Below are 15,762 nucleotides of genomic sequence, written 5' to 3'. Positions count from 1 at the left end.
GCTGGTATGTAACATTAAATGGCAGACGTGTTGTGTTATCTTTGTATTGTTTTAACCATTTAATTGTGATAAACAATGTATTGTAATATATCGTTTGTCACGATGACATGGTCATTTAAACTCACACAGAATACCTTCTAATTAAAAATAGGCTTTAATTTTGAAAAGACATTAACACAATAGTTTAAGTTATAGATACAATGGATAAGCGTTGATCCATGAAAAACAAACCATTCGCTCTACGGGCTTATGGTTTCTTTTTCAAGAATCAACGCTTATCCATTGTTTCTGTTTCAATTAAATTGTCGGTTGTCTTTAAGATTTATTAAAATTAAAGTGTAAAGTGAATTTATATTACAGAAAATAGACATTTGTTTAAATTGTTTTGTGAGCATGATTGAAAATCAATATATTATTATAATAGATTACAATTTCGCGTTAAATGTTTAAATCATTTAGGTTTCCATATATATTACAATTTACCACTCTCACTTGACAGGATTACCATATCAATAACCTATACGAATGTCAATATAAGAATAATTTATATTTTGTGTCATGTTTTATTTACGGCTCAAGTCACAACAGCCATCTGTAAGAAGTAAAATCACAAAAGTAGTGAACTCTGAGGAAAATTAAATCGGGAAGTCCATAATCACATGGCAAAATTAAATGACAAAACGCATCAAACGAATGAAAAAAACTGTCTAATTCCTGACTTCCTAAAAACAGTGTCATATGAATATAAAGAGTTGAATGCATTTGAATTCTTGATATGCTGTGTGTGTACTACTAAAAAAAGTTACAACATTGGTCTTACGTTAACACGTCTTCGTAAAAAAGTGAAGATCACATTCCGCATCAAAATTACAACTACCCCTTCAAAAACTGCCTTACAAAAAGTAAGTTGAGTTCCAATTGATTGAAGGGAGAAAAGTAAATATCATTTGCAGTCTTTGCTTTCTCTTTCCAACGACTAACGACACTTGATACCCTTATTTGAAAATGGAATCTTCCATGTATTGATAGATAATCTAGAGGACAAAGCTGTCTACATGTATATGAAATATTTAATGATTTTATGATCTGTTATCACCATATTTGTACTTTGTACATTGTTTACATTTTTGGTGATGGGCTCTTGTCTTCATTGCTTTCACCTCATTAGCAATATTCTGATTGGTCATTTAGTCTGTTCTGGCTCATTGATACTGAGAGAAAACAAAATAATCTACAGATAATATAACAATCAAGCTAACAATTAATTACCACGCGATCTGACTTGTTGTTTTAACGTAAACATTTGAGGTCAATAAGAAGATACACATTTTCTACTTTAGTTTGAGAATGTGACGTCAGCTCTCGTTCCGATTTGAGCTTTGGGTTTTGGCCGTCAACTAAAGTCAAGATGTAAATTATAGTCTCAATACGAAATGTTTTTTTTTCTGCAATTTTTAACGATATGAATGGCAGAATAATATGATTAAGAAAAAAAAAGTAATTTATTTTCTGTCTATGAAGAAATAACAAACAGAATATGGTGTACACTGAATAAACCACGTAGCAGGTTATTTAAAAGTGCACCATATGTTTGAGGTTATTTTAAAAAGACAGAATACAATTCAATTCTAAGTAGTAAATCATGGAGAAAATGTTGATATGGTCACACTCAAATGACATGCCTTTCAGCTGGAGACAAAATACTTTCAGCAACCAGAAGACGTGTTACATCCTAAATCAAATAAACAAACTACAATAACAAGTGCTAATTTTGATTCTTCAGATATGTTTGCCGACGAATTGTAAAAAAAGTGTCACATGATTAATGTGGATATAACTAGAAATAGTTTCTATTTGTGCACAATAGCAAATTTATTTTAGAAAAGTGTAGACATAACAATTTGTTTATATTAGATGGTTAAAAATATGTAGGTGTTTTCACAGCTTGTAGTGGGTAATAAATTTAAATGTTTCAAATTTCTATCTTTATCCTCTTTTATGGAGCAAATATCTTTCAAAGTTAAGATTAAATGAACCGAATTTAGAAGAGACCATTTTTGTTATTTTTTTTTCATTTTAAAAAATCTTACATCCTTCCTGTTCAACAAAAAATGAAAATATCACTTTTGCATACAAGTGCTCTTCTATAGTTACCTTCATCAAGAACTCACATGCCCCAAAAACTTGAAAGTGAAAGGGAAGTGCTATTTTGCAGGTTGCGGGTTGCGGGTTGCAGGTTGAAGTTTGCAGGTTGCAGGTCACACATAAATATATGTATGAAAATACATGTATAAAATCTACCCCATGACTAATAAATTTAAAATCATTTCTAACAGAACACATCCTGTAGTAATAAAGCTTAAAAGTAGGGTAGAAGTTTTTGGTCAGTTTTCAGTTGTCAGTTTTTGATTTTGTCATTTCATTATAATTCAAATTCAATAATCATAAGTTTAATACACATACATGTATCTTTTGATGCTTATCATACTGCTCAATTGCTATTAATAGTTCTCAACATTGATTCTAATTAAAGTGAAAGCAATGAAAACTTATTTACATAGGCTGAACAGGTTCTATCATAGAACACATTAATCTGTCTTTATCTAGTTACATAAACAATTAAATTCCTTTCAGTGGACATTTAACATCTTTGAGGCTAATATTATGAAATTATTAGGTTTAAATAATTGTATATGCCTTTTCTTGCATGAACATAATTTAGTACAAAAAGCAAACAAAATAACTTGCTTTCTTTGGCAGTCAGTTTTATTATTTAAAGACGCAAAATAAAAATTTAGACATTACAGAGACGCTTGAGAGTCCACATAAGTTTGCAGACCCAGCCAAAATAAATGAAAAGGGTAAGTATTCTTATTTCTGCTATTTTTACTTTCTTTTCTCTTTTTTTTTTGGGGGGGGGGGGGGGGGGTGTACTTGAGCCAGTTCCACTACAATTGTCCATTTACAATTTGACTTTGATTGAAAAGTAAAAATAGTATTTATTATTTTCAAAAAGAGAATCCTTTGAGTATATAAAGGTGTACATGTATGTATGGTTAAGGCTGATTTTGGCCTAATTAAATTTCATGTGAAAGATTTGAACTGATTGAGTCAATTAAGACCCTCAAATTCAAGCTGCAATCGGAAAAATCAATCAAATATGCCATACGGTCCGAGTACACAGTTATCGTCCTTTGATTTTCGTAGTCCACGAATGTAGTCCTTAGTGTGGACAGTGTGTTACTTGCCAATTTTTGTTATACCCCTTCCAAATTTATTTCTCCATGTTTTATGCCTCATATAGCAAGTTGGGGGGTGAAATTACACTGTAAAAAAAGTTGGGTCATAAATATTAATGTAAAGTAGTGATTAGGTCCAGCTGAAAAAGGTCAAAAATTAGCACTGCGGAAGCTGTCAAAAGATTTCAAGACCCCCTTAACATAAGATTGTCCATATTTTGAGTTAGAGCTGATGAAGTTTTCTATAATTTTGATATAATTTGTCCCAAAAGTAGTACAACACACTGTAAAAATATTATTGGGAAAGCGCAGGTGGGATTTTTTAAATTTTCATTTATTGTCTAAAAGAAATGCACTACGAAATAACTGTGTACTCGGACCATACTATGTCACTTTTCAGATGTTTTTTTTGTCAAAAATAAAAGTGCCACATTCGTGTTCACTCTCAATCTTTATAATATGTTATGAACTATCATAAAATACAACTTACATTTAAATATTAAGAAATATATAGATTCCACAAATGCAACAAGTGTGTTACGATATTTCTCCACTCCAGACAGTTATTTTTTTTTAATATTTAAATACTTAATATTTAATTGTTGAAAGTGGGCAAAATATTGTAATACATGAGTTATAGTGGTGGAATCTGTGTCTCTGATGATTTTATCCTTCCTTTTTAACTTGACCTCGACCTCATTTCATGGAACAGTGAACAAGGTTAAGTTTTGGTGGTCAATTGCATATCTCAGATACTATAAGCAATAGGTCTAGTATATTCTGTTTATGGATGGACTGTAAGGTGTACATGTCCAATTGGCAGGTGTCTTCTGACCTTGGCCTCATTTTTATGGTTCAGTGGTTATAGTAAAGTTTTTGTGTTTTGGTCTATTTTTCTTATACTGTATGCAATAGGTCTGCTATATTTTATGTATGAAATAATTGTAAAATATACATGTCTAGCCGGCAGGTGTCATCTGACCTTGACCTCATTTTCATGGTTCAGTGGTCAAACTTAAGTTTGGAGTTTTGGTCTTTTTTTCTTATACTATATGCAATAGGTCAACTATATTTGGTGTATGGAAATATTTGATGATCTATCTGTCAGTCGCGCAGGTTTTATTTGACCATGACCTCATTTTCCCGGTTCATTGCTCAGTGTTAAGTTTTTGTGTTTTGGTCTGTTTTTCTTAATTTATAAGTAATAGGTCAACTATATTTGTTGTACGGAAGAATTGTTAGCTGTACATGTCTTTCTGTCTGGCATGGTTCATTGGTCAATGTTTAGTTTTCTTGGTAAATGTTAAATTAATGTGACAGTTGTAGTAAAGCTATATAGTTAGAACTATCAACATAATATCAATGACTAGTAAAGAAGGCGATACATTTTACCGTGTGCACTCTTGTGCTTTAAATTGGCAGAAATTAACACTTACTGAAAACTAGAGGTTAGTAGAACATATGATCCTGATACAAAAACAACATGAGTACAACACTAGTACACAAATAAGAAGATGTGGTACGAGTGCCATTGAGACAACTCTCCATCCAAGACAATGAAGTTAAAGTAAGCAGAATTATTTTACAATACGGCCTTCAACACAGAACCTTCAAGTTGGCTCAATTTTGGGTCCTGATGAAAATTAGAAGTGCAATTCTTATAAATATACATGCAAATTAATATTTTGACAATACATGAAAGACAGGACCGAATACAGAAATTTTAAAATGGGAAGACATGTCCAAGTAATCCTGGAGGCTCTACAGAGTATTTCAAATGTTTTCCGAAAAATTGAGATTTGTTTTGGCAGAAGGGGCAGCTCTGTTTGATGGTCTATATTTAGTGATTCAAAATTTTTGCTTGTCTTTTGCAATTATCATAGTTTCTCAACTCTCAGTTTCTTTGAAACTTTACTCAAGGACTGCAACAAAAAACCCAGGTATACATGTATATGTTCAGCTCACAGGACATTTTCTAAAAAAAAATGATACTTCTTAGGGTCATAACTCTTTTAAATACGTCAACCTTTTTAGAACTTGTCATAGATATTGTTGATATTAACCTATTATAACCTATTTATAGAATAGTTTTATAAAAAAAAATGGCAAGAGTTGTACACGTGGGAGCGATAACAAAAGCCGGATAGACAGACCGGCGAAGAAAGGACTAACAGACGCTCGGTATTTCTATTTCCCCTGCAACATGTTACTAAAACTTGAAATGCCTTTCATACCGTATTTATAAGCCAGTAAAACTTTAAAGGAGTATCAAGCGAAAACAAGACTTTTGAATAGGTAGACTTTTGAGAAGGACCCTTGCTAAGAATGCAATAGAACTTAGCTAAAAAGAATCCAGAAACACTGTTAATCAAAAATATATACAATGATGTTCATATATATATCTAGTTTAAAGGCAAAAAGTCTTTAATTTACCACTTAAAATTAAAACCGTGTCAAGTGCTTAATATGTATTAGTTAGTGGTGAGAATCTACCGTTTGTTGAAGGTTTTACCCAAATGTTTGTTAAGCTTTCTTTTCAAGTTCATACGAAAATGTGTGTATAATATTATATAAACCCATCAAGATATTGTAATTAATGTAAGTTGATAGATTTCTATTTGTAGGTGTAAGTTTATTTACACAAGAATGATGTGTATTGTTATTAAATACCATGCCTTAAACATTGATCATAAAATTGTTATAACAAGTGAAACAAGTAAAATGTTGTAGATTACACCATCCCATGCTTATCCCCTTGTGGCAACCCGCAACCTGCAACCCGCAACCCGCAACCCGCAACCTGCATTTTAGACAATTTCAAAGTGAAATACATATATATAAGTATGATGTATTTTTTCACTAAACTTGTACACAATTTTATTTAGGGGCCAGCTGAGGACCACCTCCGAGTGCGAGATTTTCTCGCTGCGTTGAAGACCCATTGATGGTCCTCGGCTGTTGTTTGCTCTTTGCTCGGGTTGTTTTCTTTGACAAAGTAACAACATCCATACCAGCTCAACAAATTGGTAGTTTGACACAAAGTAGTTTTGACACCCGAGACGTTTGATCACAAAACGTTAACACAATGGTTTATGTTGTTTCCAAATGCTGAATTGTCCTTTCCAAGTAGCATATTATGAATGTCTGCCCAAGTTAAGCATGGTCTTTTCATGTCAAAGATTTGTGAGCAACAAATGTCAGATTCTAATTTAATTATAAGAATCAACGTTTTGTAGAATGTAAAAGATATGGTATCGTCCCATTTAACTAATTGCCTGCGCATGTCTAACCAGCAATGATTTTACATTATCTGTATTTAACTATCCGCTTTACTTTACATCTGAGTCTTTCTCTACAATTAAAAGAAGATTTCCCCGTGCACTTTTGTCGTTTTTATCACATAGACAAGTCGTTTCCTTACTGGAGGTTAATAAAAATCACAATAAAATGTCTATATCAGCCAGGGTTGCTCTTTACGAAAAGGAAATAAAAAATGTTCTAGACTTCAAGGTATTTTTTAACAAAGATCAATGTCCAAATATATATTGACTTGTTTTATGGAATATATAGAACCGATCTTCAATGGAACAGTTGGCGATAGTTATAAAGAAATGTCTGTTTTCAGTTTATCAAATTGCTGCTAACGAACAACCCTGTAATGTATTCAAAAGAAAACATCAAATTGTCTGACATCATAAAAAAAGATCCAAATACAATTCTGATTGTAAACAAAACGTCAAAGCTAAGTGGTTTGGTTATTTTATTGGGTACTTTAGGTCACATAGCTCATACAATTGTAAATTGCAAGTTGTTTTACGTACTTAGACTTAAAAATATTTCATATATGTGCTTTTTGGTGAAAGCTATTTGAGCTGTTCTTCAAACACAACAACTTCATCAAATGTTATTTTGATGTTCCAGTGTTGTGTGGATAATGTCAACTTAGTAGCCAATGCTACTTGAATGAAACAAACTGGGATCCGAAATGGCTATTTTGGTATAAACATCAAACCTGAAAACTGATGAAAGACTGAAAATGACTTGATAACATTTTGTCCAGTCTTGCATAAATATAATATACCTATTAAGATCAACATGACTGTTTCAGATCAAAATTCGTGTACTGGTGTTCAATACCAAGCTCCACAAGACAAATGTTATCTGATTTGAATTTGGATGTTATTTGTTTTTACCTTCTGATCAAATAACAGTAACTCCTTTCTTATACAAGATTCTTGATTGAATGATATATAAATAAATCTGGAAAGTGCTTCGAATGTACTTAACTTATTACTTGTAAATTGTTAGTTTTTAAGTGAAAACATCTTCATCTTGCTTCATTTCAATCACGTGACCTATTAAAGAAAGAAAAAAGAGACGTTATTCGTATTTTGCATACCTATCATTTTAGTTAAAATTATAACAACTTTCATAGTCATGCAAATAAAGATCCAAGTAATCACCAAAGACATATGAACTTTGAAATTAATTCCTTCTCTTTTTTTTAAGTGTCATTCGTGATTTTTGGCTTTCAAAAGTTATTAATAGGAGATACCATTTATACTAGATTTTACGATTCTATAATTTGGCTGCACTGAAAACACGGATCACATATCAATATGTATGCACAAGAAACTGAACAGACTAACATTCAGACAAGGGAATACAAATGTAAATTATAAAGGAATCCCTATCTCATGATCTGTATTATGAAGCGCGTATCTTGTTTTGTATCAATAGCACCGGAAGACATATTCACTTATGAACAAGTACATTTATAAGTCGCTTTGTAATGTCGGATTGGAAATGGGACAGCATTTCAAGTGTATCGATGGTATGATATATAACTCGAAGTCATATGAAACGAGTGACCGGTGAAAAATAATGTTATTCCAATTCTTGAACCAATGCATACATACAATATAAACTTAGTCTTCTGTGCACGATTTTATCATTTTTTATCGCATATACTTTGTATAATCGTCATTTGGTTTTCAATCGATCAGTGTTGTTGCGAAAATATGCAGGTAATTAAAGTTCGTGTTTTGAAGCCGAAGTTTAACGATCTCCATCCGTTTTTTCAACAATCAACAAAAAAGCAAGGACACTGAGCACGTGTTTAACATGTACAATTAGATAATAGCTTATTTCAGTGACAGATCCATGCGTATTGCGAACACCAGATTTTTACGAGGCGGGTCACGCTAAGGTGAATCTGCTTAAGGACAATATGTCCGGAGAATTGCTTCCTTCAAGCAAGCAATTAATAAAAGTAAACTTCTTCTGAATGTGGACAAATTAAAGAACTTTCGTCAGAAAAAAAGTATATGTACATATTTAAAGTTTAATAATGAAAACTATCCATTTCGTTTAAAACACATATGCTTCATTTTTTTCTAATTTGAGGTTTCATATGACTTTAAGATAGTCGTAGAACATATTCATTTCAAATAATATGGCCCATTTTAATAGCTAAGTTTCTTTACACATTTATATAAAATTCGTGTTGTTTTGTCACAATATTCTTTCTAGCTTCGCGTGCAGTCATTAATATTTAATGAACTAAGTGTGCAGACTGTTCGTAATTTCATTATACGTAAATCGGAAATTTTTATTTTACAAGAAATTACATCAAATGTTTATGTCTTCGTCAAGTAGAGTTTTCTTACAAATTGACGAAAAGTACGAACGAACGTAAAGGGAGCACGTATTTCATTTCTACAATAACAATTTACAGTCTTTATTTTATCCGATAAAACAGCATTCTTTTCTGAATCAAATCATGTTATCTTTCAAAAATAAGCATATCGGAAATAATACACGCTTTTACTATCAGAAAATAAAGGAAAATAGTGTCAAATGGACTTACGTCCGATACGTTACTTACGTAAACCACGAGTACACACATTTCCGCGGGAACGGTTTAAGCACGAGTTTCACGATTAAAATTTTAATGGCATTGTTGAAGTTCGTTAGTACAAATTTAACGACAAGATTCACATTTTTATTTCGTATAGTACATTTACAGCAAATTGTGAACGTGGAATATCGATATTTGTAAAACAATGATGCTACAATGTTTTGAAAAAGTAATTTCAAATAAATCTAGTAAAACAGATTTTGTGATACCGTTATTTTGTATTAATGGTAATGTAACTCTTGTGATCGCAGCCGACAAATATGAAACTATAAATTTAATTGCAACTTCAGTTTAATATGAAAGTTACAAAGGTCACACTGTTAAACAAGTATAAAATGCCCGGGGGGGGGGGGGGGGGGGGGGGATAAAAACAAAACGAGAGCAACCATTGAAGGAGGGGCTATGGGTTTTTCTTTTCTTAGTTTTTAGACGCTATCAATCAATTTTATTTATTTTTCAGGTAAAATCTTGACTAAGATTTTTTTGTTTGTAATCTGCTTCTTGACCACAATACTTTTTTGGGTCAAATTGGGAATCAGAATATTTTAAAAGGAAAAAAGCATAACTCTCTTGAAGTGAATTACTTGTTCCCTTACACTCAAAGCAAAAACGAAAAAAAGGGCTGTTTTGGAAAATTAAACTCTCTTTCTCTCTATATATGACTTAATTGTATATAATAGATTAATAGATTAAGGCAAAGATCTAGAATCTGAGGCTAGGAATGTGTCCGTTGAGTAGAGGCACTCTTGTGCGAATTCCCATCTAAATCTGTCCTTGGGCTTTAATATAGATCAGCTAATTATATAAATGTAGATTGTTTTGTTCATTTACATACACATTCAAACACCTAAATGTATATCAAGAAAATAAATCTACACGTTTGCATCATATAATACAATACAATACAATACAATACAATATTTTATTAACGTCTCACCTTTTACAAAGCAATACATAACACATTGATTAAAACAAATTACAATATATGTTGTGGATTTTATAAAGAGTAGACAAACTTGAAAGATAGACAAGTTGTCACTCAACGTCCAGTGGTTTAAATTTCATGAAAGTTCAGGACTGTAGGCAAAACGCAGTTATACGCTAAAATAACGATTAGGAGAGCCTCACGCCGGAATATCATATAAACACTTTAAAGGGGGAGGATGCATATAACCCAGGGAGAGGCGATGATTCACAAGTTATTAAACGAGCACCAGCATATGACATAGTATGAAGATCATCTTTTTTTCTACGTTTTATTATTTTGGGCGTTGCAAATATTGAATCAAGGAAGTATTTGATTTTTTGATTTTTTTTCCTTTTTTTTGTAAGGGAAGAAGACAATGAATTTGCTTTGATATTTTCTAAGGTTAAACAATGCAATATTGAAATATTGGAAAGAGTAGAGGGAGGGGGTTGGAGCACTATTTTGTTTAGTTATTAGGGGCATTTTTTTCTGCCGGACTACCCTTTAATTAAGATATGCTTTAGAGTTATCTACTTCCACCTGATGGTGTTATATTTTAAATAAAGGCAACAGTAGTATACCGCTGTTCAAAACTCATAAATCCATGGACAAAAGACAAAATCGGGGTAACAAACTAAAACCGAGGGAAACGCATTAAATATAAGAGGAGAACAACGACACAACATTAAAAAAATGTAACACACACAGTAACGGACCAAGTTCAGACAACATCCGATGAGAACAACCAATATAACATAAAAACCAAATATATGAATTTGGGATAGAAAAGTACCGTGACACGTCTTATAGTAATGTGAATTCACACTAACTTATCGTATGTCCCGAAATTCTGTAGATCTAAAAAAAATCTAATTTAATAAGTGTCGTTGCATGTAGGTAAATGGTCCAAAGTTCATTGACTATTATTTAAATATGTCAAAATGTCAAAATAAAGGATCCCTAAAACGAGTCTTACGTATGATTCGTCAAGCGTACGTCAATTTGTAAGAAAGCTCTATTAATAAGCCTTTAATAGCATTAGGAAATTTACGTTTCACATGCGTTCACAAGTTAAAATGACAGTAACAGTGTGTGTGCATTGGTGTTGCCTGATACGTTATCATCTTCTGACATCAGACTCGGACTTCTCTTGAACTGAATTTTAATGTGCTTATTGTTATGCGTTTACTTTTCTGCATTAGCTAGATGTATAGGGGGAGGGTTGAAATCTCACAAACATGTTTAACCCGCCGCATTTTTGCGCCTGTCCCAAGTCAGGAGCCTCTGGCCTTTGTTAGTCTTGTACCATTTTAACTTTTAGTTTCTTGTGTACAATTTGGAGTTTAGTATGGTGTTTATTATCACTCAACCAGTATATATTTGTGTAGGGGCCAGCTGAAGGACGCCTCCGGGGGCGAGAATTTCTCGTTGCATTGAAGACCTGTTGGTGGTCTTCTGCTGTTGTCTGCTCTATGGTCGGGTTGTTGTCTCTTTGGCACATTCCCCATTTCCATTCTCAATTTTATCCTTTACCTCCAGCGGGACATCAATAAACTGCTATCACTTTCAAATTCTGTGACTATAAAACTCAAACTATAGTCTACAAACTACTTTTATATTTATATTGTATAAAAAAATAAATAAATCCAATTCTTAAACTATCCTGGTTACTTTGAAAAGTCCATACCTCTTTAAAAGAAAAACAATGGTCAGAATTTGGGAAATATTCCATTTACTGTGGATTCATTAATATAAGTTATATATATGGATTTCGTGAATTCAAATGTTCAACGGAATACAATTTTTCATAAGGAATGTATGCAGGTTTGCCAAAACCACGAAATTAATTATCCACGAATATATGTTTTCCTCAATCAACGAAAATTGGTGCCCACAAATATAAATGAATCCACAGTATTATAATAACAAAAACAATGGTCAGCATAGTTAATAGAAACAAACAAAATTACAATTTTCCTTTCAATTACGAGGTGTTTTATTTTAAAAACACCATTTCCATAAGTTTTAATTTATCTAGAACATAGTTCTGCAGAACAATTAGATTGCAAGTCGACGACATGGGTATCTTTCAAGTCGGATGAAGAAAATGCATAACCTCCGATTTCTTTGAAAAAATTACCACGGACGGAAAACATATCAATCTATTAGTTCAAAAATGTTTGTGTCTGCCCTTCCATTATGTCACTCAAGAAAAAAATCCCCAAAATGGGTAACAATTGTATCGAAAAGAGAAAATCGAGTGCACCTTTTTATGTTAGGTCGTGTTTGAGTTGAATATTTTGTCTTGATATCGTACAAAGCAAGAATATTTCATACATCGTTTCGCTTCAGATTCTATCATTTTTATATATCAAAGCTACAGGTTGACTTTATAACATAAAAAAATCACAGTACTAAACGATAAAATATATGGGTCAAGTGAAATACCTATCTAATGAATCACAAAAACAGAGTAGGTGTGTTCGAATAGCTATTTTTTACTGAAAGTACTTGACGACAGTCTTTCAAGTTGGATGATGAAAATGCATATCTTCAAAAAATTATAATTTTTTTGTGTGCGATAACTAGGGTTTATAGTCTTCAACCATTAAAAAAATCTAGTCTGCCCTTCCACGAAATATTTAATTAGATTTTTTTTAAATGTTTATGAATTTTCGAAAATTCCACTTGACAACCGATCAGACAATAGTTTTAAGTTGAATCAATGCAGACAAGATCATCAACTGATGCTCATTAGCGAGTTGATACATTTGTCTTTTAAAATACAACTGACATATGAGGATCGTACTGGTGCAATGTGGATAAATTTATCGGTTTCCAAGAGCAAAATTGGTAGCGCGTCATCCCGACAATGGCTTCCATTTCTACGATTGTGAAAATGAACTGGCGTAATAAGGAGATAATTTTGACGAAGTAGAATCCTAACTGATTAAACAGAAAAAATCAAAATGAAGGATATCAACATATACCTCATAAGAACAGACAATCCTGTTTGGTATATATCAGTAAAAGTAAGTAGGAATTGCCTACCCTTTTGTGGCACCTGAGATCAACCCCCGTTTTTGAAAGGGTTCTTGATTTGCTTACTTGTTTTAGTTGTCCCTTTTTTTGTTTCGCCATGGCTTGTCAATTTGATTTTGTCTTTTGAGTTTTAATGTCCATTTAGTTTTTTTCGTCTCTCTTTTTCATTGTTTCGAAAAAGTGTTCACAATTCAAATGAATTCATTTCGTTTTTGTTTTAACACATTTGACAACGTATTGGTTCTAAATTTTTTATTTTTGCTTAAACAGTCGTGAAGATTTTGTTCATATTTGTTTCGCATTTTGAAACAATAAATCATATATGATATAATATTATTGGTTGCCCTTATTGCTAATAATGTCTTGGTGCGATCTTTTTAATTGTCCATTTTCTCTAGAGGCAACCTATCACGTGTAACACAATCAGACCTTTATTGAATCCCAAAGTAGTTTCGTATATCTTGTATAACTGTAATATTTTCATCTTTAACTATAAATGAATCATATTCATAAACCCATATGAAATATTAAAGAAATTGGTAATTAGTCATAAAGTTCAAAACTGGTTCGTTCTGTCTAGCCTAAGCTATAAGCTATATATTGGTCAGTTTGATGTCGGAAACGCTGGTTTTTACAAATTTTAGTTCATCAGTACTGTATTTGTTATGTGAAGGCTTATATTTTCGTAACTGTCATCGTGGTTCGGTATCAAGTACCCATATCTATCTGACTTTAAAGGTATATAGTACAGATTGTTAAGAGACGGCTACCTAATTTCACATTCCTCCTAATCAACCTCTTTTTGGGAGAAAGTGGGCTTATAGCGATTACTAGTATATTGAATATTATGAATACCATATTCAATCACTATCTGTTAGTGTCGATCCTGACTTTGAACATACTTTTATAATAGAGAGGCGAAAGATACCAGAGGGACAGTCAAACTCATAGATAGAAAAAAAACTAACAGCGCCAGGGCTAAAAAAGCAAAAGACAAACCGACAAACAACGATGCAGAAAAAACACAATAGAGAAAATTCTAAGCAAAACGAACACCAACAATGACTTGGAGTGATCTCATATGCTCTCGAAGGATACGCAGATCCTGCTCCACATGTGGCACCTGTCGTATTGATGAGGTTATTATATCTTATATGAGTAATTGGTCCATTCTATTCAAACGATACAGGTTATTGTTATTGATAAATGGACTTTAGTATGGCGTTCATTATCACTGAACTATTATATACATTTGTCAGCTGAAGGACGCTTCCGGGTGCGGGAATTTATCGTTGCATTGAAGACCTGTTTTTTACCTTCTGCTGTTGTCTGTTCTTTGGTCAGATTGTTGTCCCTTTGACACATTCCCCATTTCCATTTTCAATTTTATTGATATCGTCCCACCGTTTCCCCTCGTTTTGTCTAGTTTATATGATCGGAATGTCAAGAACAACTCTAGTCATCGGGAAAACATAAAGCATTGAAACAAACTATCAAATAATTTTTAGTGGTGGTTTAATCAGGCAGTTCAAATAACTGATCATTGTGCCCTCTGCCAGTACTATAAACTTCACTTGAACTTCTACTCTACAAGATTATGGTTGGTGAAGAGATTAATTAAAAATGTTATTATATCTGTTGTGAGAAGTAAATAATAATATTTAGTCAGATATAAATAATGAAAATGTAATATTATAAACTAAGATCTTCTTCTAACGTTACAAATTATTATCTTTGGTTTGTCAAGCTCTTCAATGTTGGTATCAAACTTTAGACTTTTGAGATAAATTGGCCTTGAGAATCATAGAAGAGAGATTGACTGTCGAAATGCGCATCTGATTGGGTAAAATTTGTACCATTCATTTAATTACTTGTCTGTTGTTTTTTGTTGCTTCGAATTTTCCATAGCAATAACATCATGTATCGTCTAGTTTCAAAAATGAGTGAAATGAAGAACAAGTCAAGTGTTTTAAACAGGACGTCTTTGTTAGTTATAAAATGATAACTTTTTTTCAATAAAATAATATGCGTTTGTTCTCACAAGTACATAAGTACGAAGTTACTGTGTCGTTAACACTATCTCCATGTCTCCCCTGTGTACCATTTATTGAAACTTATGTTAGATACTTGAATCTGAAATAAGTGTACATGAAAATTATCCATGCATTGAAGCCTGGCGATCTATTACTCGTGGATTTTTATAATCTATCTTTTGTATAAATATAATGAATGCCTTACTATTAAAAAAGTTACTGTTAAGAGGAGCTTATACAAAAAAAAACATTAAGGTACAAATCGGTTTCAACAAATTTGCAATTATATAACATTTGAAATTCAAAAGGTTAAGTATTCAAGTTGTGATATTTTAACGCATATTTGATACTACCTTAAGCTGGGGTCACACATTCACGATTTTTACTACCGTCCTTGACAGGACCATTCCAGATTAAAATTTATTAAAAGTCTGATCAAGATCCTGTGAATCGTGGATGGAAATTCAAACTTTAATTAAAATTTGTACAAAAAATAATTTGATCACGACAACAATCAGATAGTGTTTAGGAAGCGTCGATATTCAACCGTTTCCAAGCGAA

General features: G+C 32.3%; 1 protein-coding gene across 2 annotated transcripts in view; it reads left to right on the top strand.

The window, feature by feature from the left end:
• The window catches only part of LOC143065410 (galanin receptor type 1-like), a 68,589-nt gene that overhangs the window by 30,333 nt on the left and 22,494 nt on the right, over window positions 1-15,762 (top strand). Inside the window, exon 1 of one of the 2 annotated variants that reach the window (XM_076238965.1) lies at window positions 2,744-2,861. The exons of the other annotated variant lie outside the window; for it this stretch is intronic. Within the exon in view, the coding sequence (XP_076095080.1) occupies window positions 2,853-2,861 (9 nt within the window). The 5' untranslated portion in view covers window positions 2,744-2,852. Of the gene's footprint in view, window positions 1-2,743; window positions 2,862-15,762 lie in introns of those variants that run through there. 2 annotated transcript variants of the gene reach the window in all.

The sequence above is a fragment of the Mytilus galloprovincialis genome, chromosome 2 (genome assembly GCF_965363235.1).
Source record: "Mytilus galloprovincialis chromosome 2, xbMytGall1.hap1.1, whole genome shotgun sequence".
NCBI lineage: Eukaryota > Metazoa > Mollusca > Bivalvia > Mytilida > Mytilidae > Mytilus > Mytilus galloprovincialis.
Note: the sequence above shows the minus strand (reverse complement) of the source record. Positions and strands in the feature narration are given on the sequence as shown.